A 25,348-nucleotide genomic window follows, 5' to 3' on the forward strand; every position below is an offset into this window, starting at 1 on the left:
CTGAGTCGCTTTGGTCATGAACCAAACCAAACGAAACCATCCTATTTTTTTTTATTTGTGGTTGTTAGGGCTTCCAAGTTAGTTTCAAACTGGAATGAAATTATAATTCGTATCCTGAAAACTGAATGTGGCCTCCAAGATCCGCCTTCTAAGAACTGCATGGCTCTAGGTCTCTCATATAAGCACTTACTCTGCTACACTGTTTAAACATAATGCTGTTCTCTCGCCGTGCTGTTTTGCTTGTTTGTTTTCTTGCTGTGCAGTTCTTTCATGGCCCCACCATGGGTGTGGGCGCTAGGTATATCGCATATTATGGAAAAATCAAAATGTCTACATGCTTTCATCTTGCTATTGTTCGAAGTGATCCCTCAGGGATCTTATCATGCGTGAAACGTAAGATAGCCCGCTTGTGGAATTTTGCACAAGGTCCAAGTTTATCAGTGTGCAAATGTTAACCAGTCACACGATAAATGTAAAAGGCAGCATCTGTACTTTGTTCCAAGCACACTTAATCCCAATTTTTGGATAATCATTACTACACCGTACGCCTTATTTTATTTCGTTACCTGGCACAAGGAAATAGCCAAACATCGCCAACTGTATATTGCAGTTGTACCATGACTGGATTTGCGAAATTCGGCACTGTATTCGAATGCTGCCAAATTTTCAGAAGATGTTTGAGAATTCTTGAATTCTTACTGAATGTTGATGAAGTAACAACATATTCAATTCAATTGGTATTCGAGTGTTTTTACAGCATAAATGGCCTTATGTAGGTCTTGGCTGGGATCGTGCTGAGAGTAAGACATCTGTTGTTTTCGATATGAGCTTGGCTGGATCTAGTGGTGGTCGCAATTAACGAGCTCTCACTGTAGGAGGTATCCAAAGTTCAGTTGTAAGTGCAGAAGCCCTGTTCCTAGGTGCACATGTTTGAGCAGGCAGGTGGTTGGAATTTGCTAGCAGGCCTGCCTACATTTAAGCCATTTTGAAATGCTACGAAAACATTGGAAGCTCATTATACATACTAGTGTTGACCTTGCACAATGTCAAACTGTGTGATGGTGGACAGTGCCTGGCATAACTGTATCATGTGCATCATTTAGTTTGTGATGTTTTTTTGGATCAGCCATGGCTGTCAAATGCTCTGCTTGCTGAGCCATGGCAATCTTATACAGTCGAACCTGGATATATCGAACTCGAAGGGGATCGCGAAATAGTTCGATATATCGATAATTCAATATACAAAAATCAGCTTGTGACGGCACTTACGATGTGAAAAAACGATACCGTATTTGTTGCCTAATCAAGCCACTCATGGCAATCTTATACAGTCGAACCCGGATATATCAAACTCGAAGGGGATCACGAAATAGTTCGATATATCGATAATTCGATATACAAAAATCGGCTTGTGATGGCACTTACGATGCGAAAAAACGATACCGTATTTGTCGCCTAATCAACCCATTCGCTTAATGAACCCACCCTCCGATAATTCGATATACAAAAATCGGCTTGTGACGGCACTTACGATGCGAAAAAACGATACCGTATTAGTCGCCTAATCAACCCACTCGTTTAATGAACCCACCCTCCACTTTTGCACCCGAGAATTTGAAAAATAAAAGATGCGTTAAGACCAGCTCGCTCACATGCAAGCGATTGAGCGATCTCAGCGAGGAGCGAAATATTTCAAACTTGTTGGAACTGCGTCCCTCTTGCCGGTCGAGCCACCGCAACAGCTCAATACAAGGTTTCTGTGTCCCTGCGGCAGAAATCGCGAGCGTTTTTGCTTGCATGTCGATGGCGCACATCACTCCGTTTCGCTCGTCGCATCCACAGCTCATTTCTTGGCAGCGTGCTAAGCTGCTGCGCAGGCAGCGATAACGTCGGGCGCGTTTATCTTCTTCTAGCTCCTCCGGTGGCGGGGAGCAAACTTGGCAGAGCGCCCGTGATGGCTTGATTGCACAAGCCTGCTTCGATTTATCACGCCGTGCTTGGGGCGGGCGTCATGATCGCAGCAGCAGACTGCGTGCTTCCGTTGATTCATACGTGCAAAGATAAACGGCTCCCGCAAAAAAAAAGCAAAAAAAAAAGCCTGCCGCTTCTTAACGTCCGCAGCCGCCATATCTTACGCTATGTCGCGCGTACAGCACAACGGTAAGAAAGAATGACTCTCAAAAAAAAAAAAAAGAAGAAAAACAGAGAGCTGCCGCTTCTTAATGTCCGCAGGCGCCATAGCCACGTCAGCCGCCGCGAGGGTTCGCAACACACACTGGAGAAAGCGTCCGATGTCTGTCTTAAAACGGGCTGAGCTGGCTTTGTACATGCGTAGCTCATGCTGAAGGAGAGAGATAGCTCGACAAAAGAATGGGCACACCCACGCACATGGCTTACAAACGTCATGTGTTGGCGCGCGGGAAACGATAACTGCAGATGCGCGCGCCTTTGGGGAATGGAGAATGGGCGCGGCGCTGTCCAGAGCTGTCCCCTCTCATTCCTTCCACTCGTGGCTTGAAAACGTCACGCGGCTAACAGCCAAGGGTGATGCCATCATCTTTGGGGAAGGCACACTTTCCAGTGCGTGGTGCTGAGTTCGATATATCGAACGACCGGTGAAATTGAGTTCGATATACGACGCGGCTTTCCGATACTTTTACATGGGATTTTCAAGGGGATATTCCGTGAGTTCGATATAACCAAAATTCGATATATCCGGGTTCAATATAACTGGGTTCGACTGTACCACTATCACATGGGCATTTCGAAGGCCTCGAACCAATTTTCTATCAACTCGAAGGCCTTCGAGCGCTGCTACGCAGGCGTTTTCAATGGCCGTTGAGTCGATAATTTAACGAATCAGCGGAACAGCTTAGAACTCTGTCGAGATTTCGAAGGCCTTCGAACGTCGCGCAAGGTTGCTAGCGTTGGCCTGAGGAGCGGGACGCACACTCTCGTGCACAGCGCGTTTACGATACAAAACATGAACAAGCGTTATTGTTTCATATTATTAATTTACACGGTAAAATATTAGCATGCGTAATAATTTTAAAATAGCATCGATCTATTTAAGGCGCATTATTTTTGTTCTCTCTACCACTGTAACTTGCGCCGCCAAGAAAAGCAAACACAGTGAACAGCACAGCCGTATGGATGTCAACACGTTTAAAAAAATAACTGTTGTTTAATTAACAACTAAAATCCTGCAGTTACAGTCCAGCCCACTTATAACGAACTTGATTGTCACGCGGCATTTGTTTGTTGTATCCAAAGTTCGTAGTAAGTGGACCACCTATAATACGGGCAAAAAGACCAAGCGAGACGAAAGTTAACTTTATTTTTGAAAAAAGTCCGTGATGCATTTCTGCTTCTTCAAAGCTGATCGCATCTTTGCCGTTTCAAATTTTTCCAGCGCGGTAATATGTTCATCGCCAAGGCCTCTGCTGCACACGAGTTCCTTAAGCGATGCGATGTAACCGATCGCGGTTGAAGCGTTCACAGCAACCGGCGGTAGAGTAGCATCCTCGTCATCGTCCTCGTCGATCTCTGGGCAGTCAGGAAGAGCTCGCACTTCAGGCACAATAGCTTCATCAGTGCATGGCTCTGCAATGTCGGTGTCGTCATTAGCAAAAACGAAATCGTCCCAGGCAACGTCAGGTCCAGCCAGCGTGTCAACGACGCGTTGCCACAAGTCCTCGTGCGACCGGCCTTCTGGTGGGTGATCTATGGCATCCTTGGTGCCTGGGCCCATAAAACCCGCCTTGCGGAAGCAATTTGCTATGCACTCCACGGTGTGTTCCATCCACGCCGCTTTCAACATCTCTACGGATGCGGTAACGATGTCAACGCAGTGCCATCGCACAGAAAGAATCGAAGGCGCAATGCCCTCAGCGCAGGGTGGCAACGGAGCAACAAATGGAGAACCGGTTTGAGCCGGTAGAGCAGGCGCCTGACTTTCCGGATTGGGCGACGCAGATCAGGTGGATGCATCACAGCGACGCGGGCGGTGCCACTTTCTCTTTCGTCACTGCGCGCGCGCGCTTTTTCGTTTTCATTTTTCAATGCGTGCTTTCTCTTTCTTTACTTTATTTAACCCGCAAATGAGAGCCGGGGGACGCTTTGTGTGCTCTGTGTTCGCGTCGTGTCAGGGGAACACAAAGTGCGCGAAATTTGCCTGCCGCGGGTTCGCAATCGAGCGAAACCGCGCCAAACACCACCGGCTCGGTCAACTATGGGGGCCGACAGCTTCGCGTTCGCTCTAACGAGTGTTGAGGCCACAACAGTTCGTTCTATGTGAGACACTGTGCCATTGCCCCAATATATATTTTGACGGTAGCACCGTCCTCGTTCTTACTATCATCATCATCATCATCAGCCTGATTATACCCACTACAGGGCGAAGGCCTCTCCCATATTTCTCCACTTAACCCGGTTCTGTGCTAGCTGCATCCAGTTGACCCCTGAGAACTTCTTAACCTCATCCGCCCACCTAACTTTCTGCTGCCCCCTGCTACGCTTTCCTTCCCTTGGAACCCAGTTTGTTACCCTAAGCGACCATCGGTTATCCTCTCTTCGCACTACATGTCCTGCCCTTCATGAACGTTCGTACTACATGAACGTTCGTACTAAGCGAGCGTTCATTATATCTGCGGCTGTTTAAGTGGGCTGGACTGTACTGTTATATTTTATTTTGCATTTATAGAAAGATTTTAGTTCTTTTTTCAAAACCGAAAACAATAACAATGGCGCCAGAAGAGTATGGTGCCAAACACCATAACTATTTCAACAGCCTTCGAGTTTTGCCATGTAGCAGCGGCACAACTTCAAGTTCAGTTGTGTTTGAAAATCTCGAAGGTTATCAACTCAATTGCCTTTGAAAATGACCGTGTGACAGGGGTATTAATTTGCTCAGCTGAGTCTTCAAGACCTGGCTTGTAAACCTCATCTCCCCCTGAGCAAATTTGTTTCTTTGTTGTTGTTTTTTCTTGCAGCTCCTTTGTGCATCACTTCAGTGTTGGTAACTTGGTTCTTAAACAAAAATTGCGTGCTAATATCTAGAAGTATAAGTAGGGGGTGGGGGATCACTAATATTATCATGCAGGATGTTGAAACAAAGGTGTCTGTATTGAATGACAGTGTAGATGGAGGTAGCAGCCATTGAGCAGAATGCTAAACAAAAATCTTTTGCCCACCTTTTTTTTTTTTTGGTTTTCCCTCTCTCTTCTGTTGGTCACCCTGCAGAACCAGCTGCACCACGAGTGTTCCTATTTCAGCCAAGCCTTGCAAGAAGAGCGCTACAGGTATGAGGTGGGTGCACTTTTTTGTTGTTTGTTCCTTTCTGGTTTCTCAGGCTGCTTTTCATTGCATTTGGAAGGCACTTGGCAAGAGTCCCTCATGTGACACAGTCACCGTCTTGTGTGATGAGTGCATCTGTACACCACTTTAGTTGAGTTGGCACATAGCCTCAGCCACATCTGACTTACCACATTCTTCAAGGAGTCCAAGAAAAGTTTTTTGGAGGAGGAGGGGGGGGGGGGGGTCATATTTAATTGATTGTAGCAACAATTGAAAGGCACTGTGGATTAATTGAAGTTGTCATCTGTTAATCGCTGCATTCTATCTAATAGCTAGCTAGGAAAGGCTGAAAAGTTGATACAAGTATTGCAGTCAGAATTCATTTTTGTCAGTGAACCACAGTGATGGCAGTACTTCTTTACTTGCCATGGTGGTGAAGTGGTTAGGGCGCTCTACTACTGTGCCCAAGGATACGGGATGAAATCCCGGCCATAGCAGTCGCTTTTTGGTGGAGGCGAAATGCAAGGTGCCCGTGTGCTGTGCGATGTCAGTGCACGGAGTCCTCCAATACAACGTCTCAAACCAAACCAAGCCAAACGAAACTTAGAATGTGCATCTTCAATGCTAGACCAAACCACGATCCAATGCAAGCCAGCAGTCGCATTTTCTATGAGGGTCAGGACCACGTCATCACCATCAGGCAGCAGTCAAGTGGTGAGGAAAAAACAAATTTCAGCTGCCGGCAGCAGATTTTGCAGTGCTGAATTTGCCGTCTGTTGTCAAGGGACCATCAGCAGAACCACCCAAAAATTAGTTGTGTCCCCAGCGTCCTTTCAAGACTGAAGTGCCAGGTTTCAAGGCATTACTGAGATGATATGCTTTGAAGTGTAGTGGCACTTTCGGGCTTTCTGCTTATCTCACAACATGCAGAGGGAGAGCAGGACGCATGGGGTGAATGCACTCTGGCTGGTGAAGAATGTGCGGTGCGCTGCTTGGCCTAGAGCAGCTATGGTAGCATTTGAAGCGTGACCTTTGTTTGGCTTGTTGTAACGCATTATTTAGGGCCTGAAGATTTGTGTCCTGTTGTTCCGAAGGAGTATGGCCCGTAGCTCACGTCACCCGTTTCGTGATGAGCTGCCTAGTCCCTTAGTGGTAGCGATTAAACTGAATCAGCGTCGAAGAGTTAAAAAAAAGGCATCTTTATACACTATATACAGGGCATATTTACAGCAAATCGGCACGGGGGCTGAGGACTACAAGCTAGACATAACTGTAGTTGCACAGCGATGGCGGGGAGACTATGACTTGAGCGGCATGCTTTGCGAGTGGCATGGCACTCGACGAATGGCCTTTGAGGTCTCGGTCTCCAGAGGCAGTGTATTCGCTTATATAACCTGGAAAAGTCATTGGCACTCAAATTGTCCAATCCGGAGGTAGCACGTGACAGCGGCCCGAGAAGTCCAATAAGCGAGCGCACTGATTGGTTGCTTCAAATCTTCTGCATCACAAAGGCGACTCGCCGCTACGGAACTGGCGTCATCTCATGGGAAATATTTCAGGCATGATTCAACACGTTGCTCTCCAGTGCTTCCAGTGTTGCTTTCACGAATGCGACTGGGCGTGTTAGGGCACGAAAATTCCCGACAGTGAATTATCTCTAGTTGCTTGCTGTCGGCTTCGCAAGTGTGGCTCTCTACAGCAGACGCGCGCTCATCATGGGTCTATCCTGGCTGATCAAAATTTGTGGGCTACGCAGTTTCCCTGATCAGCATTTCCTATTTCTGCGTGTCATGGTCCACGGCGGCACTGATTTTGGAAACTGCAATTTTGTTCTCTTCTGGTATAACTTCATCTCCACGACGCTCTGCACAAGCTTCTGCTTTTGCCTTTAAAGGCGATTCTGTGACTGTCAATTCCCTACTCTCATTAGCTGGAACAGGGTCACTTACAGCTACGTGGGTCGGCGTGCTGTTCACCTCGCTTGATGGTGTCACTGCAGATTTCTCGCCGATGAAGCCGATGCCAACCGTTTCAACTGCCGGTGGCTCGACCAAAATAGCCCGATGCCTTTCCATTCGAGGCTCGGTTGGATGCTGCGGTCACGTTGCTCGGCCACTTCCCCAATCTGTGTCTCATATTCTGGTGCAAGTTCGATTTGCTCCAACACTTTCCGACTGTCTAGCCATTCAGTTACAGCGGCCTTCAACTGATATGCCTAACCGATACAAGTCAGTACAGCTTTTCTCGCGCTGATACCTCTCTCACCTTTGTTATGGAACAGTTACACAATGCCCATCTAAGGCACTGTTTAATAATAAGCCTCAAGCAGTCAAGCCGCTCCTACTTCGTTTTGAAGAAAAATGCAAAGAATTAAACATACTCGATACACTACCCGATGTTGTGCATTGTCCCCACCCAGTGCCGCCCTGGTACAGTTTCCCCGAAGTATGTGACTTAACCCTTACAAAATTCCACAAAAAACAGACACCACATGAACACCTTTTACAAGAGTTTTTGACCCTCAGTGATAAATACAGAAATTACAAATCATTTTACACTGATGGTTCTAAAACAGCATTTTATGTAGGCAGTGCCATAGTGGAAGGCAGACAAGAAAAAGTAGTAAGGTTACCTCAGTGCGCTTCCATTTTCACTGCCGAGTGCTATGCGATCACCATAGTAATAGAAAAAACAATAAACAAGAATATGAAGAAGTGCCATTTACACCGATTCCTTCAGTGCACTCACAGCACTTCACCCTAGGAATTCATGTACACCATTGATTGGAAATATCATACAAAACATAGCAAAAGCCACAGCACAGGGACAGAGCATAATACTATGCTGGGTTCCAAGTCATGTTGGAATTAAAGACAATGAGAGAGCAGATGAGTGTGCTGCACAAGCACAACACGAAACAATTTAAAGTTAGTGCACTACAAGTTGAAAGAAAACTGGCAGTCGGAATGGAATAAAGAATTGAAAAGCCGCACTTGGTAAAACCTACCATAGGGGAATGGAAGTCATGCTCTCATCAAGAACGTTTCATTGAAGTCATCGTATGTCGCCTGCGCATTGGAAACACGCACCATACACACAGCTTTATTCTCGCAAAACAGGAAAGACCGACATGTGGACTGTGTGAAAAAGAGATGACAATAATACGCATTTCGTGCTCATGCAAAAAACTGCACAAGATGAGAAAAAAACACTTCCCACAATTCTTCAACGAACACATTCCTTTCCATCCTCGCCTACTTCTAGGAGATGACTCACTTGTAAATACATCATGTGTTGTTTCATTCCTAAAAGAAGCAAGGTTTTTAAATGAGTTACAGATTTTTTTTTTACCAATTTTTCAGACCCATCACACGCGTAACAAACAAAACCTCGTGCTTGGCGCATGATGGCCTTAGTAGCCTATGTGCCATTAAACCCCACTAAACTAAACTGATCTTGCGAAAATTATGCGGCGACAGCAGATGTTTTATCTGTAATGACTCTTTCAGTTCATTGTAATTTTTCAAGCGGTTGCCTAACAAGCACTTGATTTCTTCAGACACTTCAGCGGAGAGAAGAGCTACCAATTTCAGTGCCCAACTATCTCGCTTAAAGCGCTTGCTCTTGCAGGCACTGTCGAAGTCTACCAAATAATCTTCCATATCCCCGGCAATGAGGAATGGCTGCAGACCATCTCGCGACTTTGAACCGTACCTTGAAAGGCAATTAAAGCATTATACCTTTCCATGCTCGTTAGATGGGCTGAATGTTCTAGGTGCATAAGCTTCTTTAATTGGGCAAACCGCTTTTCTCGTTGTAGCCTTTCACGCTCCTTGCACCTTTGGAGTTCTAGCCTTTCGGCTTCCTCCTTCACTTTTCTCTCTTGAACATCATCCCAAGTCTCATTGGCTTCCTCAGCCGTCACTTACTTTCCCGTATGATTTCAAGGTTTTTCTTTTTTCTTTTTGTTGGTCCCAAATCTATGCCCAACTCATCACAAGTTTGGAGAAGTTCTCTGACCTCGTAACTCTTCATCTCTCACACTGGCCTCTTGCTGTTTGTCCTTTTAGATTATACTTGACGTTCGCTAACTCACTCTAGCAAAACGTGCACAGGTATTTCACACAGTACCTCGTTTACCCTCATAGCATCCCATGGTTTTCAAACCCTTTTCTCTTGGCTTCAAACACGCAAGGCTAACACAATGCTACACCCAAACTTTTCTCTAAGCTATCATAACCTCAGTCTGAGAAAGTTTGGCGTTCGAGGGAACCATCAGATACTCGCCGCGGCGAGCTGTCTGACGCCGGTCGATCTGCAGCTTCATCCAGTGTTATGAGGTCACCAGTGCCAGCCAGTTGCACGTTCACGCCTGGTACATCATCTGCTTCCTACCAGTGTAGTGCCAAGGTAACGCCTAGGACATCCCACCACTGCCACCAATGTTGTGCCGAAGGAGTATGGCCCGTAGCTCACGTCACCCGTTTCGTGATCTAGAGCTGCCTGCTCCTTGGCGATAGCGATGAAACTGAGTCAGCGTTGAAAATATGAAGAAAGGCGTCTTTATACACTAAGTACAGGGCATATTTACAGCAAATCGGCATGGGGGCCGAGGACTATAAGCTAGACACAAGTGCAGTCGCACGGCGACAGCCGGGGCGACTATGACTCGTCTCCTCTTTGCGAGCAGCATGGCACTCGATGAACGCTCGTGGAGGTCTCCAGAGGCAGCGTGCTCGCTTACATTCCAGGAGAAGTCGTTGCCACTCAATTTGTCCAATCCGGAGGCAGCACGTGACGGCGGCCTGAGAGGTCCAATCAGCGAGCGCGCTGATCGCTGTTTCAAATCTTCCGCAATGCGAAGGCGACTCACTCGCAGCTTAGAAACTGGCGTCAGTCGTGTGAAATTTTGAAGGCATGGTTCAACACTTTGTTCACCAATGCTTCCTTGCAATGTGTTGCTGACTTGCGGAAAAACATCGTGGCTTGCGAAGAGGGTGTATTAGGTGGAGAAGCTTGACATTCGATTGAGCAGAATCTGGGTGGCTTGCCTGGGCACAACAATGCCAGTGAGTTAGCAGCGTGTTTGACGATTTTTTTGCTGGATTTTGTTTGCCTTGAAAAAACAATTGCTATGTAAATGGTAAGAGATTTTTTAGTCTAGTGCATGTACGCTGTGAAAAGGTTGGGATTGCCACGCATTGGGAAATGGGGTGCTAGAAGCCGTGTTTTGAGTTTTTACAACCCAATTAGCAAGAGCTCGCAGGCTGCATCCTTGAGGCTCCATTCACTGCAGTTCTCTTGTGCAGACTGTGTAGCTAGATACAACAGATGGCACTGAGTGTTATAAGGTGTTGCCTCTAAACACCTGGGTACAATTTCACTGCATCATCATCTTGCTGGATACTAATGTAGAGCAGAAGCAGTGGGCTAAGGCCATGTGCACTGTTTGTTCAGATATTTTGTGACCCACATGATCCGGCTGCCCGAACGCTCATTCTCGCTGCATTTGAAGCACCGCATTGAAGTTCCACATTGCTCTGATGGACCTGGCTATAACGGCTAAAAACAGCAACGCACACAGAACGGAGGGAGGCAACGACACAGGGTGGCACTTGCATCTCTGAATCTATTTAAGAAAGCATAATGGCTTTAGCAGGCAGATCGCATGTGTGACCGTACAGCCAGGCAAGAGAGGATAAAGACAAATATCAAAACGCAACCTTTGACCAACAATCCGAACGTGAAAGTAAAGGAAGGGAAGTGCCCAACGTAAATGACACGAGCTGTAAGTACACGAAAAGGATAGCAATCAAGTTGCAAGACTTGAAAGACCAACATCTTCATATGCGACTTAAGTCATGAAAAGCCACTGCATAAGTGATACAAACTGTGCATGAAAAGGCAAAGAAAGAAAAGAGCCAAGAGCTCGCATGACAAGGAAGCGTAATTCTTTTTAGAGGACGGAAACAGAATTCTAGCTAACACATTCATCCCGTTGAGACGGTAAAATGGCGACCACCGCTACATCTTTTCATTTAAGGGGTCATGCCACCAATTTTGAAATATACCTATACTGTTTATTACATGTCATTCCTGATGGGCCATGCAACTCTCAAAGTTTCAGCTCAATTGGAGCTTCAGATATTTTAAATCTAGTATTTTCGTTTCTTCGTGAACAGCTTGCTGATCTGGCAACCGGCAACCGACAACATAAACTACCGCCGCGTCGTCTGCTGCAAGCATGTTCTCGTTCACTTCAAGAGGAGCAACTTGAAACGACATATTATCAAACTTTGAAGAGCGGTTGCAGAATCAGTGGCCAAAAAGCTCCGCAAGACGGGGAAGGGGGGGGGGGACTCTCTTTCCTAAGAACTGGCCTGGCAGAGAAAAGTCATTCTTTACCTAAACAAAACTTCGCATAACTTTAAAGATATTTCAGGCAAATATGGCATTGACCGTTTTTTTCCTGCAGCTTGTAAACTTTTGAGATTGGGAAACTTTGTGGGAAAGGGTTACTAAAAAACCTGGCACGTAATGCAAGGATCATTTGGAAGAGAACTGGTGTGTTACATGAGCAACAGGTGTCATTTATAAGGCTTCTCCAAGTTGTGGGCATATTTATAGCGGACAAACCTTGTTTTCAGTAAATTATATGTTTTGAGTAAATTTTCAGTGGCAAGTACAACCCTGTGTTGTTGCCTCCTTCTCCATAGCACATTTGTTGCTTTTTGTGCTTTTTTTTTTTTTTTAGCTGTCTTGTCTCACCAACAGGCATACAATTTTATCCTCCTAACCTGAATAAACTTTTTTTTTTTTTATGCATTGCTGATGTGTGCAGTTTGGCCACCACCTGAAGGCATCCTATCTCTCTCTCTCCTTGTCCTGTGATGCTTGACTGTCGTGGATTGTGCTGTCCAGCTGGGTAGAAAATATGCCACTTTTGACTGTGTGATAAGCAGCACTGCATGCTTAGATGAGTACAGGGCCTCTGTGGTTGTGCAGTAGATATGAAGGCAATGCTTTGCCACTCTCTCTCTCTCTGTATTGATTGGGGAATATGGCTTTTGAAGCTGCGCTCATTATGATTATCATAGTAGCCATTAGGTCACTTGTAGAGGGTGTAGAAAATGCTCCGCGAACAGGTTCAACGCTGCCTTGAAGCAAGCAAAGTTCATTGGAAGCAGTAGAATACAGGCAAGCGTATTGAACTGCTGCTCTGCATAGAATCTTAGTTGTCCAGGGATTCTCAGTCTTTCTAGCCTTGGAGAACCCCGATAGCCTTCTAAAAGGAGCCAGGGAATGCTGTGTGCCTTTTCATCCACCCCTTCCTCCTGCCTGGCATCCTTCAAAAATAGAAAAAAATAGCATGCATATAAAAGCCCCTTCAAAAATCCCGAAATTCAGTTTATAATGCATGGTTATAAAGTAAAACAGCCTGCTATAATTATCACAGTATGATCAGTTCCAGATCAAAGGGGTTAAAAGGGACTAGGTGCTTGGAACCGAGAAACCTGACTGAGGGACCTGGTTTGAGAACCCCTGCCCTAGTGCGATGCATACCGAGGTGATGGTGGCATGACCTTACACGCATGTTGTGCTCTCTGTTGCCACGCTGCGTGGGGCGCCAGATGGCCACCTTGGCTCCAGCTACATGCTGGCACAGTGAGCAAGCACCAGGCAGACACGCTGTCGCAGAGGTGGGCTTCGCTTTGGCTCTTGGCCGCTGCAAAAACAGCCAAACATTTTGAGGGTTTTATTCGAGTCGCATATACCCCGGTACGGCGGTAAACGGTCGCTAACTGCAATAATCGTAGTAGCCTGGGCTGATCACTGCAACTCTAGTCTCTTAAAGTTGTCTGCTGTCAGCTGGGAGCCATGTGGTGTTGAAAGAGGCAAAAGTTAGCATCTAACTACCATTGAGCTGACCAGTATTTGCTCCGTGCTCCGCCTATCATAACAGGTTCATGCCGTGTCTGCACCCCGTTAAGATTGAGTTTGGATACTTGCGCTGTGAAATATTTCTCATTTCAGATTCTGATTGTTCATTCAGGGCACGCCAAATTCGAACAAGTGCACAGAAGTAACAATTGAAAAATAGAACCGTAAGGTAATAGGGTGCAGATACGTTTAACAGGTTCTTGTTAGGCGTCATAAAGAGTGGACTTCTTGAACCAGAGGCTGTAATATCCCCGTCACAGCGGCAATCTCAAAGCCCACTGACTTGGTAGCCGTCGGAATTCTCAGGGGCAATCCAGATCCACCACTGCCCCACAGTGGATTTCAATGACGGGTGGGTAGTGAGTGTGTGATCCAACAGATGGTGCTAAGGGTAACCGCGAGTAAATTTACTGAGCAGAAAAAAAAAAAAAGAGAGAGAGGTGTATGTTGGATTAAGTGCTGTTTTTAATTGCAAACTTGTTCACAAAACTGCATTCAAATGCTTCACAGTTCAGAAGCATTTATTTTGCACTGACAAAGCTGCCACAGCTATGTGGCTGCCCTTGACACATTCGTAGACACTATCGTTAGAGCTCATGTGGATCTCAGTTGTCATGACTCGCAAGGCACATCCAAAGGCAAACATAGGCAAAACGGTACACCAAAGTACAGTGTCGATTTGTTTCCATCTGACCACCAGACATTTTTCACTGCTGAATAAAATTAGTTTATAAGCCAGTGGTTAACGCAGTCCAAAAGATGGGTAAATAAATAAAAAGGATATTTTTGTTTCTTACCTGCTTTTATGTCTCTTTTTTCAACGTATGATGGGAGCAGGGATGTTCTGAATAGCCTTTGAGATTCTAATGGTCATTTGTGAACTTTGATTATGTTCGTGCCCACCTACTCAGCGGGCACTGGAACTGCCAGTGTGACGGGTATAAAAGCAGCCAGCTTGGATGTAACAGGGGTGACAGGGATATAAATGCAGCCAGCAGGCTAGTATACAGCGCTTTCTAACCGTAATTTAAGTGGACTTAGTATTTATGGTAACAGTAGCGTTGATCGATGGTCCGATCTTGAAAACTGACATTTTTGCACCACGAAGTTTATGGTGTGGTCTGCAGACAGTGTGTGATTTGCCTTGCCCGTGTTGTGAGGAGGGCCTTCCTTGTGGTGTGGTGCATACAGCGTCTGGAGGAGCAGATGAACGACCTGATTGAGCTTCACCAGAACGAGATGGAGAACCTGAAGCAGGGAATGGCGGACATGGAGGAGAAGGTGCAGTACCAGAGCGAGGAGCGCCTGCGCGACGTTCAGGAGCTGCTAGAGAGCTGCCAGACACGGGTGAGCGCATGATTTTCAGTCAGTGCTTGCCATTTTATTTGCACCTTGATTTTACTGTTCAGAGTACAGTCTGCTCTGGGTACCATAAAAATCTGCATATAACACGAGTGATTGAGATGGAGCGCATTTGGTACTCGCAGATCATGACTAGCAGCTCACTGGTATCACTCAAGAGGTAAGTATACAGCAGTTGTATCTTGTACTCACCTACGGGGCTGAAACATGGAGGCTAACGAAAAAGGTTCTACCTAAGTTGAGGACAGCGCAGAGGGCTATGGAACGAAAAATGATAGGGATAATAATAAGAAATAGGAAGCATGCAGAGTGGGTCAGAGAAATAACTTAAGTTAGTGACGCTCTTGTGGAAATCAAGAAGAAATAGGGTAGTGCGAAGAGAGGGTAACCGATGGTCGCGTAGGGTAACAAACTGGATTCCAAGGGAAGGAAAGCGTAGCAGGGGGCGGCAGAAAGTTAGGTGGATGGATGAGGATAAGAAGTTCAGAGAGGTCAAGTGGATGCAGCTAGCACAGGACCGGGTTCATTGGAGTAACATGGGAGAGGCCTTCATCCTGCAGTGGGTATAATCTGGCTGCTGCTGTTGATGATGATGATATCACAAGGTGTAATTTCGGGGGGCTAGTTTTCATTCGTGTATGAAGTGAAAGAGGAAAGATCAGCAAAAACATTTATTTGCACTACATTTCATGGCTGCTCCTCAAGGCATACGTGCTCCGCGTTTGAGAACGCCACCGAACACCAGGCGCTGAATAGTGCCACGCACCATCATGCGCCGGTGCTGGTTCACTCCTCTTCTCGCACTGCCACGGTTCATTGGAGAATCTCATGTTGCTCTAAAACCAGTAAGCTGCTTCAAGGATGGCACTGCGTGAGCTACCGGCCATAATGCGCCATGCTTGCGCCTCCTTCCATTCGCATGTGCATCGCGTCCGTCATGGTCACGAGGATTGCGAAGTCAGAATGGTGTAACCAAAACCACCAAAACAGTCGGCCGATGCTACTGCTCAATACCGCCTCCTCTCTCTTGAAGTCTGGTGCTGATAGCGCTAATTAATAATAAGGCCGGGACTGTGAATTTAGGATGAAATTCGTTAGGATCCACATATATAATGCGAGGCGGAAATCTGGCAAGATAAAATCGGGAGACAGACCTCATATTATGGGCAGGTTTTTGTGGTAATTAAAACTTGAAAGGTGCTGAAAACTTGTTCAGATTGTGCTTGGATTGAATTACAGGGGAGCAGTTTTAACACACGTGACATGGGCAGGGTTGAGTCGTCACTGAACAAAGTTCAATGAATTAAGGAGAATTAGATAAACAACATTCACTCTATACAAGCCATTGAGGTATTTGAAAATTGTAAGGCTTACCTGCTCGTTCGCACTTTCCAGTCATACATGGGAGTATTTCTGAGCGCCACCCACCTGTTTGTTCAGTTCCAGTGAACTTGGTCTTGCCTTGAGGAAATGTTGCTCTGCGTACATGGAAGCTCGCATATAACACTTTTAGCACTTCTGTGAACTGCCCGGTCTGACCTGCTGAAACAAGCGAGCTGATGGCCGTTGTAAAAGCCATTAATTACAGCTTGGCCATTCCATGTTCTCAAAACAGAATTGAAGTGGAGCGCCCCTAACATGCCATTTGATTGAGGGCCAAAAAGCTGTCATGGGAACAAAAATGAATTGGTATTAACTCATCTACAGTGGTTCACTCATTGACTGAAAATTTGAATCTTTATTTTTTGGATGCGCTTTGTCATCATGACTTTGTTGCGATTGATTGCTTGATTTTTTGGACCTCATTCACACTCACTACAATGCTGGCAATAATCCAAGTCAACATATAACTCGTTGAATCGTGCTATATAAGGGCACAATAAAGCGGAATAACGCTAAAAGCGGGTGTCATAAATTGCAGAGCTGATATCCTTTGCCGGTCCACACATCGTATGCGCGCGGTTGCAAGCTTGTGCTGTTTTCAGGAGTTCCTGCTGCTAAACCTTGAATGGAAGTTAAAGCTTGCAGGACTCATTTGTGCCATATTCGTTGTCCCGAGTTCATGAAGAAGGAACAGTGAAGCTTGCAGGATGTGTACAGCCTCACAGAAGCAGTAGAAAACAGAGGCGCTTTTCAAAGCCAGTTAGTGGCTTGTACCTGCGACAAAGCGCACCACAGCTTCGAGTGTTCCAGGATGACACTAGGGTCAAAATGTGCATTTTGATGACATCCAAAATAGCACTCATGACGCAGAAGTCATTGCAGAGTGTATACGGTAATGTGTCATCAGTTCCGAGGTTTGTTTTCGGCTAAAGTTACTAGGAGTTATTGTGAAGGCCAGTGCTGACATGGTGCTTGCTTCAGCCACGGGTAGTTTCTTCATCATTGGATACATACGGAAGGAGCCATGAGCCACTGACAGAAAGGAAAGCATAGGGGCGAATATTTTCTTTTCTTTGTTTAGTTTATTTTTTGGTGTTGGTGAATGTGAACTAATAATTAACCGTGGAGGTAATTGGCTAGAACAGAAAAAAAGAAGAAAAAAAACACTTGCCGCCGATGGCATCCGAACCCGTGACCTCAGGGTTTTGCATCCGATGCCTTAAATATTTATGTCATGTGTAACCTTTCCTTGAGACTGTCTCCCTAGGCTTTCCTTTGTGTCGGTGGCTGTTTGGCTCCTTTCATACATCTCATAGCGGACCCTCTCACCTTCCCTGCATTTGTTTGCTAATTAGCTTAACGAGGGTTTTGAATCGAGAGCCTTGATTTCACAGGTAGCTTGAGAGGGCTATCACAGAGCCCCAGCCTTCCCTCTTCGATCACGTTCTACATAATGCTCTCGATCTCGATGTTCGCCATTATAGTGGATAGTGGCGCAGGCAAACACTCAAGTATTACCCTTTGATCTGTGACCTTGAACTTTGAACGCTATAATTTTGTTTTAACGTCGGGTTGCGAGTGCTGAGTGGAAAATAACCATAATGGTGACTGACTAGGTATCGCGGTGTCTTGCTGCTGTTTAGATGGCTGCGTTTTGCGACAAATGGACAGTTGGGGTCAAGATGGAGAGTAAGCCTAGTCCGTCTTATCAGCGCTGAAAAGCCGAGGCATTGCGTCGTATGAGTGAACTACTACCAAGCAGAATAGTTTTCTCTCGACAGTCCAGTTTAACCGCATTTTAGAAATTATGAAAATGCCAAATGCACATGCACAACGATTAGAGGGAACAAAATTCTCCGCAGAAGCACAGCGTTATGGATTTAATTCTATGGCATTAAGAGCCTTGTTCTGTGGAAAATCTGTGTCAGCGTTGTTGGCAGTGTTGTTGGGAGTGAATCCTGAGCATGCCTCCGGCATGTGGTAAGTAATTGACAGTTGATGTGGCCATGCACCGATTGGTCGGCATGTTGTGTGGCGCGTCTCGAGACCACATGACCCGGCAGAGTTGTTGGGCGCTGCTACCTTAGATGGCTCCTGTCTGGCAGAGGGATGAGGTAAAAATTAAGACTCCGGCCCTTGCATCCAGGGTTGTATAAGTTACCCCTCGGCTAGCCACGCTTGGTAAAGGTTAAAGTAGGGCATTATACGTCGGACGGTATTTCACATAATGTGGTCTGTATGCAAATAAGCATGTGCGTGATAATGGAGGCACAATTTAAGGGAATAGGCGATCTGCAGGCAGGAGCGATTGACGCTGCCCTATCGCGACTCTTCAACTCAGTCTTAAAGGCAGAGCATAAGTGTTCCTCAAACTTTTGAGGTCATTCAAGGCTTGGCTACTCGGCAAATGATCTTGTGGCTGCGAATAGTAGGAGCACGTGTATGAGTTTTCAGTGTTACCAGTCCTCCTCTTCGAACGTGAGACTGCATGAATCTTTAATCGTGGGCCATACAGCCGAATGAGCCGCAATGGTGAAGAAGCAATGCGACTTAATGCTGTGGTGGAGAATGTTTGTTGATAGCATGCTTATCAACCTTGCTTATGCTTCAGTCACCCATATCTTCGAACCGAGATGAAACATTGCAAGCTGAAATAGAATGTGTCCCTACTTCACCAGATCTGCACTTCTAAGGTAGGGGCACTTACACCAAGTTAACTTGCTTACAGTGTCTGGCATGGCAGCACACTTCGTCTTGCACCTACCTGCTAGGCCTAAATGCACAATTCACAGCAACAGTCGCAATGCACTCTTGCTTGCTGTGCTTTCTAAGTAAGGCAGATGTGGGTAACTTCACGAAAGCATGCAAGCCGGTGACTGAACTTCGGTAAGGGAATGATGATCTCCACATATTGCATTAAAATTTGATGGGCAGCTATTGAAGCTCCGCCTTTAAAATTACGACGCGATAGCATTGATGGCTGCTCTGTGCGGCTCCTCTTGAGGGTTACCATTTGCATACATGCTGTTTGCTACTTGTTTAATCCCTAATCGCTCAATTTGCACCCGTGTTATTTGATTATTGCAGTCTACCACTTTGTGGGAAGGACTTTCTGCCGCAGATTTATAGCCCCACTCTAACCGAGCTGTGTGAATGTACCTGCGTGGCTTAGGAGTAGCGTATCGGGACTTTGAATCGCAAGGTCCCTGCGAATTCAATTCCAATCCCACTCTTTTGGCTCACAGCGGCTACCTGAGCGAGAGCTTAACTGTCTCCCACATTTAGTGAGGAGACCCTAATAAATCACTTAGATACTCTGCCTGTTAGATGCAGAAGTGGCCTTTGCCTCATGCCAAGTGCACTCTGGCTGGTGTGGCACAGTGTAGCAGGCAACACGGTTGAGGCCATATCGTGTGGTCTTTTGATATCACACAATTGCTGACCTATCATCAGTGTCCGACCACATCACGTGACAATTGCCACCGGTGAGGGCAGGCTCTGGATTTTTCGCTTGTAGCGTCGACATTGATGGCGCTGGATAATTTTCCTGGAAGATGGGGCCTTTAACGCTGTCATTTTAGTATGTGGAGCATGAAACTTTGCCCCTTTAAAGTCTAGTGTCTTTCATGCCCGTTTTTTTTTACACCGAACATCGAGGTGTAATGACTGAATGGCATTCGACACACTTAAACATGTGGGTTGCAAGGGAGCTCGACTTTATTGCTGTCAACACCCATGAGCATATGGCGGTGGTAAAAGAGGGTGTGGCACTTTCGCGTGTTGTAGATCAGCCGCATGGAGCACCAGCAGCACCAGCAGCTGCAGCAGCTGGTGAGCCTGGACGCCCTGGACAACTCGCAGGCGCGCGCCCTGGGCCTCAAGCTGGTCAACGTCCTCCTCATGCTGCTCCAGCTGGCCCTCCTTCTCGTCTCCACCCTAGCCAACATCACCATGCCCTTCCTACAATCCAGGTAGAGACAAGCCTCTTTCCTCCCCTCTCTCTCTCTTGCACGTGCACATCGTTGTTTTTTTTCTGTCTACTTCCTGTGAGGAGTGTGACTCCCTATATTTAATCGCTGCCTCTCTCTGGCTGTGCAGGTTACGAATCATTACCACGGCTCTTCTGATCCTTGCCATCGTCACCGCTGCCAAGCAATGGCAAGAACTGTCTACCTGGTTTCGGCTGCAGTTGAACGAAGCCCTCGAACGATGGAAATGAGTGAATGAGCGCATTGCCTCCTCGAACTACACAGAAGCCAGGCTTCGCGCCCCTCGAGCGCGAGCCAGCTTCTCTGCACAATATCCGTCACGTGCTGCAAAACATGGAACGGCCAGCTGGCTCAAAATGACCACAGCACACGCCGGCTCACAGTCAAGTGAGGTTAGCTGCAGCATAAACGTACGGTCCCGTTTGCCACCAAGCGGAAACGGCCCACGTGCCGAGACTTGCCCAAATGAAGAGAGCGAGCGAAAGATGCGACTCCCATCGGACAAATGGTCTTCAGCACCGAGCCCCATCTTTCCGACTCTCTGGGAGTGTGTTGTGCACAGTCCTCATTAGCTTGGACTGTTTTCTTCCTTCCTACCTTTCTCTTACCTGTTGCAATTCTCTCTCGTCTTTCGAAGTGTGCACTATTCCAGAATCAACTCGCATGACATTCGTTTGGAATGTAAATGCAATGCGCACCACCACTTCTTCTTTGCTTGTTTCTTTACCATGCCCTCTTTCAACGAGGCAGCCAAAAGCGAGGACAGTGGGTGTGCCATAGAAGCCACTCTTACGGATAGAGGCACTTGTTTGTTGTTTCTTGCAATTCTGCATCCGTGAGACAGTTATGTTCAATATTTAAGCGACAAGGTTACATTTCGACAGGTTGTTCTGTTGTTGTTTTTTCAGCTAGACTGCAAAGACTGTTCTAGTTGCAAGATTTCTTTCCCTTGAAATCATGAGTTCCCTTTTAATGTGGCAAAAGCACAAGGTGTGATTTGGACTTGCGTCACTGGTGCCTTTTGTTGCCCTTACTCTGCTTGTGCTGGTAGAACAGGCACATTCGGGAGCCCATTGTGTCAACATCTTGTGCATTTGTCGCATTCTGTGCATTCCAAAGCATATCATGCGAGTGGATTCCGAGCAGTTGCTTTGCCTCGTGCGTTCGGCTTCTCCTAAACTTTGCACGGCAAAGCAGTAATCTGAGGGGAGGGTTTTGCGGGGCACAGCAGATTTTAAGGTGATCAGCATGCGCTGTGTGTAGGCGAGTGTTGTGCCTCTGTGGGCATGCGTATGTGTGTGTGTGTCGAGTCATTGTTCTTTTAATATTCTGTGATAAGTGAGCAAAAGGATGTTGCAGAGTGGACCTCGTGGGAGTATGTCGGCTGCAGTGACGCTTGCCCCGACACAAACTGCCTGTTGTTTATTTTGTCGGGACAGTTGTTCGTTGAGCAGTTCTTCCATGTCACTGCTGTCTTTTCAGTTCACCTTCTTCCCAACAGGCTCGGGAAGCATTTCACGATAATGCTCGGCCTGTTGTGGGCTTTATAGGGCATCATGTTATAGTGATGACTGGGTTGCTTTTGCAGTCGTCATGTTTGTTCTTTATCGTGTGCTTGGCCTTCGTAGGCGAGGCTCATGTAGGTGAATGAATTTATGCATTCCACATCAGACTGGTGATTGTGTCGTGCAGGTCGGTGTCTATGGCAACTCTTATTTCAGTTTACACCCTTGGTGGGAAAAGAAAAAATGAAAATCATTTCCTCTGCAGACACGAGGCTGACTGTAGTTGCTTTATTCTTTTAATGATATGTAGATTAAATGTTTGCTTTTAGTGCTGATGGCTGCAGCCCCTTTTATTTTGTGTTTTGCGTGTGAACAAAATGGTGCTGCAATTCATCGCAGTTAGGGACGTCACTTCTTGCGTGGCAAAGCAAGCCATCAGCATTATATGAAACAAATGTGAGAAGTTTTAGTGGGTTGTGCATTTTTAAGCTGGGGACGTTAGCAGCCTCGCATTTCACAGGCATGACTATTGGCTTAGCTAAAGAAACCAAAGTCCCTTGCACATGTCTAGCAAAGAAAAAAAAGATTGCACCAACAAACTCTTCTAAAAATATCACATTGATATTGTTATGTTGATGCAACTAGGCTATTTATTGTATATAATATTTGGTGTTTAAACAGTGCATTTTGACTGAATGAAAAAAATCATTGGCTTAAGCATTTGTCACTTCTTGTTGTATTCATGCACACATGATTTGTGGCTTCAAAATCAGATTATTGGCTGCATGGTAGGAGCAAGCTGGTATTTCAGTTACTGTTTTAAAGTTAATAAAAAGTGAAAATTTCTTTGGGCTTTGTTTTCCTCGTAACCTTTTATGCAAGTCAGAAGTACTTGGCTACCTCAAGTACGGTCTCCAGACTTCTTAGGTAGTTGTCAGTATTTGTGGCATAGGCTAGACACCAAGCGGGCAGAACAAATTGCCCACCTGAAGATTGCTAGCATTTCGACTCCAGTACAATGGTCTAGTGGCATGACTGCAAGAAATATTTAATGCATCAAACTCTATCCAGATTGTCACTGAGAAGGAGAGAACGTAGCAGCTTTTGTTCGTTGCATAGTTCAATCGCTGGTAGTCAATGCAGAAACATTCTGCATAGCGATGCCCACACTTTAGGGTTGCATTACTTTTTCCACTTTATAGAGATTTCTCTTGGTAACGAATAAATTTAATGGCTTGAACTGCAACTGTTGCTGGTGCACTCGTTTAGCAAGCTGCAACAATTCAGCACAAAATAGCCGCAAGTATCGTTTCCAGGGATGTGACACTGGAACCATGAGGTGTTCAGCATTGACTTCATGGCGACAATTGTGGCGGCAGCCATGGAGCACAGTGGAGGGTGCACGGTTGGCAACTGTCATGGATGACTGGAAGTGTTCTGGCCTAATTGCTGGCACGTTCCTTAGAACGAAAGAACTGCTCTCTGACTGGCTGCTACAAAGGTCCGTTTTTTTTTACAGGAGCGATAGGCAGAACAGGAAAGGAAGATCTCGGAAAGCACGAGTAAGGAGTGGTTCTTTTTTTCTTCTTCTTTCTTGTAACGAAGTACTGTGCCAATAGGAAGATTACTCGAAGCGAAGACAGGGGACTTTTGTTGAGCACTGGTAAATGGGTTTTATATACAGAAGACTGTTTACAGTGACTATATACACTCACTATATACAACTCAGTGTGATGTCTCACCGGCCGCCCCGTGAACCCACTCCACGACTACTCGGGAGCACGATCCGCGTGCCCGGCTCCGGTCGAGACCAAAATCTCACTCTGCGATGGTGCAGAGCATCGCGCGTCCCGCGCTCTCTCACCACGCGAAAAGAAAAAAAAAAACAGTTTAATTGTTCTCAAGCCTCGAGCAGGAGGAGTCTCGTCGAACCAGGTAGGTTCACATGTGTTTTTACTCTCTCCCTAAAAGTCCCGGCCTTGGCGCCATACACAACCTGGAAACGCGCGGCGACGAACGCCCACCCACAACAGGTACCGCGGCACCCCCTCGAGGCAGACAAAGTGCCGCTACACGTCTCCAGATGTGGCTAGCAAATGGGCGCGCCAATCTCGGGCATTGTCCGCGCCACGCCCCGGGGCACCGGCCCTATCGAAGAGTGGATGCCTTTGCTAACCGCAAGCGCGCCCCTCACAAGCTTAATTCTTTAAAGAAAGCCGCGAATCGCGAACGTTGTTTTCCCGTCTCCCCGCCTCGGACGCGTGGGCGATCGCACTCGGCCACGGAGGATGCTGTCTTCTAGCTCACACTCTGTGACCGGGCGGAAACGCGACCAACAACTGATAAGGGGGACCTCTCGTTCGCTTTGGTTAAAAAAACAACACCACGGAAACGAGCTTTTAACGGAACAACGAGCGCTGTCCGAACAAAAGACCCCGACGCCCCCGCCGCGCCGCGCGTAGAGCGTTTATTTCGGTGGTTAGCATGGCGCCGGTTAAAATGGAAAGAGGCAAATGAATGGCGCCAACCTTACACCTCCCTCCCAAAATTCAATAATTACTAAAAGATTCATTGAATTACACAGATAAAAAAGGCGGGGCGCCAATGCCGCTTTCCGTAACACATTCCTACACAAATGTATAGGTAAACAAAAGAAATGACAAACGTGTGCACGCCAATAAGGCGACATGCTGAGAGTGTCCAAACCCATGCAAGTGTTCCAGTTCTCGCACCGCATTTCGCAAATAGTTCGCAGGCGCACGGCTGGCATGTTGATGTCCCGACTCGCGCATTGGTCTCACTTCACAGGGCACAGTGGCGATGACACGCACTTCGACGTCGCCCTGTTTATGCCCCTAGTGAACGCTCAGGACCTCGAGTCAGTCATTACTCCCAACAATCATTTGGGAGACGCGAGAGTGCGCCTGCATTTGTGTGCATTTAACCCTTGCGATGCTGGATTGTCACATTATAGCGCTGCAGCGCCAAAGCCCAGCGGCTAAGTCCCCCCCCCCCCCCCCCCCCCCCCCCCCCCGGATACGCTCCTCGTAAGGTACGACAGCGGGTTGTGGTCGGACACAACAGTTACCTGGGCACCGAATACCCACTTCTCGAACTTCTTTAATGCCCAAATTTTGACCCCGAATGCTTCACTCGGGCGTCTCTGGTTTACGACTTTCGCACTCTTTCAGATTGTTTTGTTCCTTGACTGCTAGCACCCGGACCATGGTGTTCCTGGCATGCGTCAAGCAGTTGCTTCCATGTGTCACCCGATATTAGACAATCGGTGCACTTAAGCTTGTCAGTAAGAGCGTACATTATTTGTGTCCCTTCCACTACCTCCTGTATTGGTGATTTTTCACCAACTAAAGCTAGAGGCAGCAGTGCTAGATTAGCACTAATTTTCTCGCCGAACACCAGCTCTATGCTGCCGTGTGGTGCTATTAGCTCCTTCGGCACACCGCTTTCACGCATCACAGTGATATCGGCGCCGGTGTAGACAATGGCATCAATTACCCTGCCGCTGCAATCTAGTTTTACATCCCTCAGGGTAGTACGCAGAGAGCAGGACTCATCTATGGCTGCTCTTGCGGCTAACCTTTCTTCAATCGCGGGCCCTACGAATTTGATTATAGTCTCCTCGCGACGAAGTGGACAGTGCGCGGCGTAATGGCTGGAATCACCGCACCGACAGCATTCGATCCGTCGAGCTGATTTTTGATCTGCTTTGGTTAATTTGCCCTGTCGTGGCTCTTCTGCTCGAGGTTTAACGCTCCCGCGTGCATTGAGCGGTTTGTTCAACTCGTCTTTAGCCGCGCCCTTTGGTTCAACTGGTCTAAGACCGCTGCCCTTCCTTCGTGCGCTCCCCTCTCC

The 25,348-nt window shown here is 46.8% G+C and overlaps 2 protein-coding genes across 6 annotated transcripts in view; one reads left to right on the forward strand and one right to left on the reverse strand.

Moving 5' to 3' along the window:
• Positions 1 to 22,320, forward strand: part of Dmtn (transmembrane and coiled-coil domain 2 protein Dmtn) — a 61,338-nt gene extending 39,018 nt beyond the window's left edge. For 4 of the 5 annotated variants that reach the window (XM_084602699.1, XM_084602700.1, XM_084602701.1 and 1 more), the window contains 5 exons: positions 5,242 to 5,307; positions 12,927 to 12,995; positions 14,428 to 14,583; positions 19,768 to 19,952; positions 20,080 to 22,320. In XM_084602699.1, the coding sequence (XP_084458825.1) occupies positions 5,242 to 5,307; positions 12,927 to 12,995; positions 14,428 to 14,583; positions 19,768 to 19,952; positions 20,080 to 20,200 (597 nt within the window). In that variant the 3' untranslated portion in view covers positions 20,201 to 22,320. The remainder of the gene's footprint in view (positions 1 to 5,241; positions 5,308 to 12,926; positions 12,996 to 14,427; positions 14,584 to 19,767; positions 19,953 to 20,079) is intronic. The other variant, XM_084602703.1, reaches the window with a different exon arrangement.
• Positions 3,134 to 4,380, reverse strand: LOC146193349 (uncharacterized). The gene has a single exon (XM_084602704.1). It carries the CDS (start codon positions 3,818 to 3,820, stop codon positions 3,335 to 3,337), a length of 486 nt encoding a protein of 161 aa, XP_084458830.1. The 5' UTR covers positions 3,821 to 4,380; the 3' UTR covers positions 3,134 to 3,334.
• Positions 22,321 to 25,348: the final 3,028 nt, after the last annotated feature.

The sequence above is a fragment of the Amblyomma maculatum genome, chromosome 4 (genome assembly GCF_055883805.1).
Source record: "Amblyomma maculatum isolate TAMU_Amacu chromosome 4, ASM5588380v1, whole genome shotgun sequence".
Lineage (NCBI taxonomy): Eukaryota > Metazoa > Arthropoda > Arachnida > Ixodida > Ixodidae > Amblyomma > Amblyomma maculatum.

Bases quoted from the DNA above. Each gene is read 5' to 3' on its own strand.
- LOC146193349 (XM_084602704.1), bottom strand. From the start codon at position 3,820: ATGTTGAAAGCGGCGTGGATGGAACACACCGTGGAGTGCATAGCAAAT.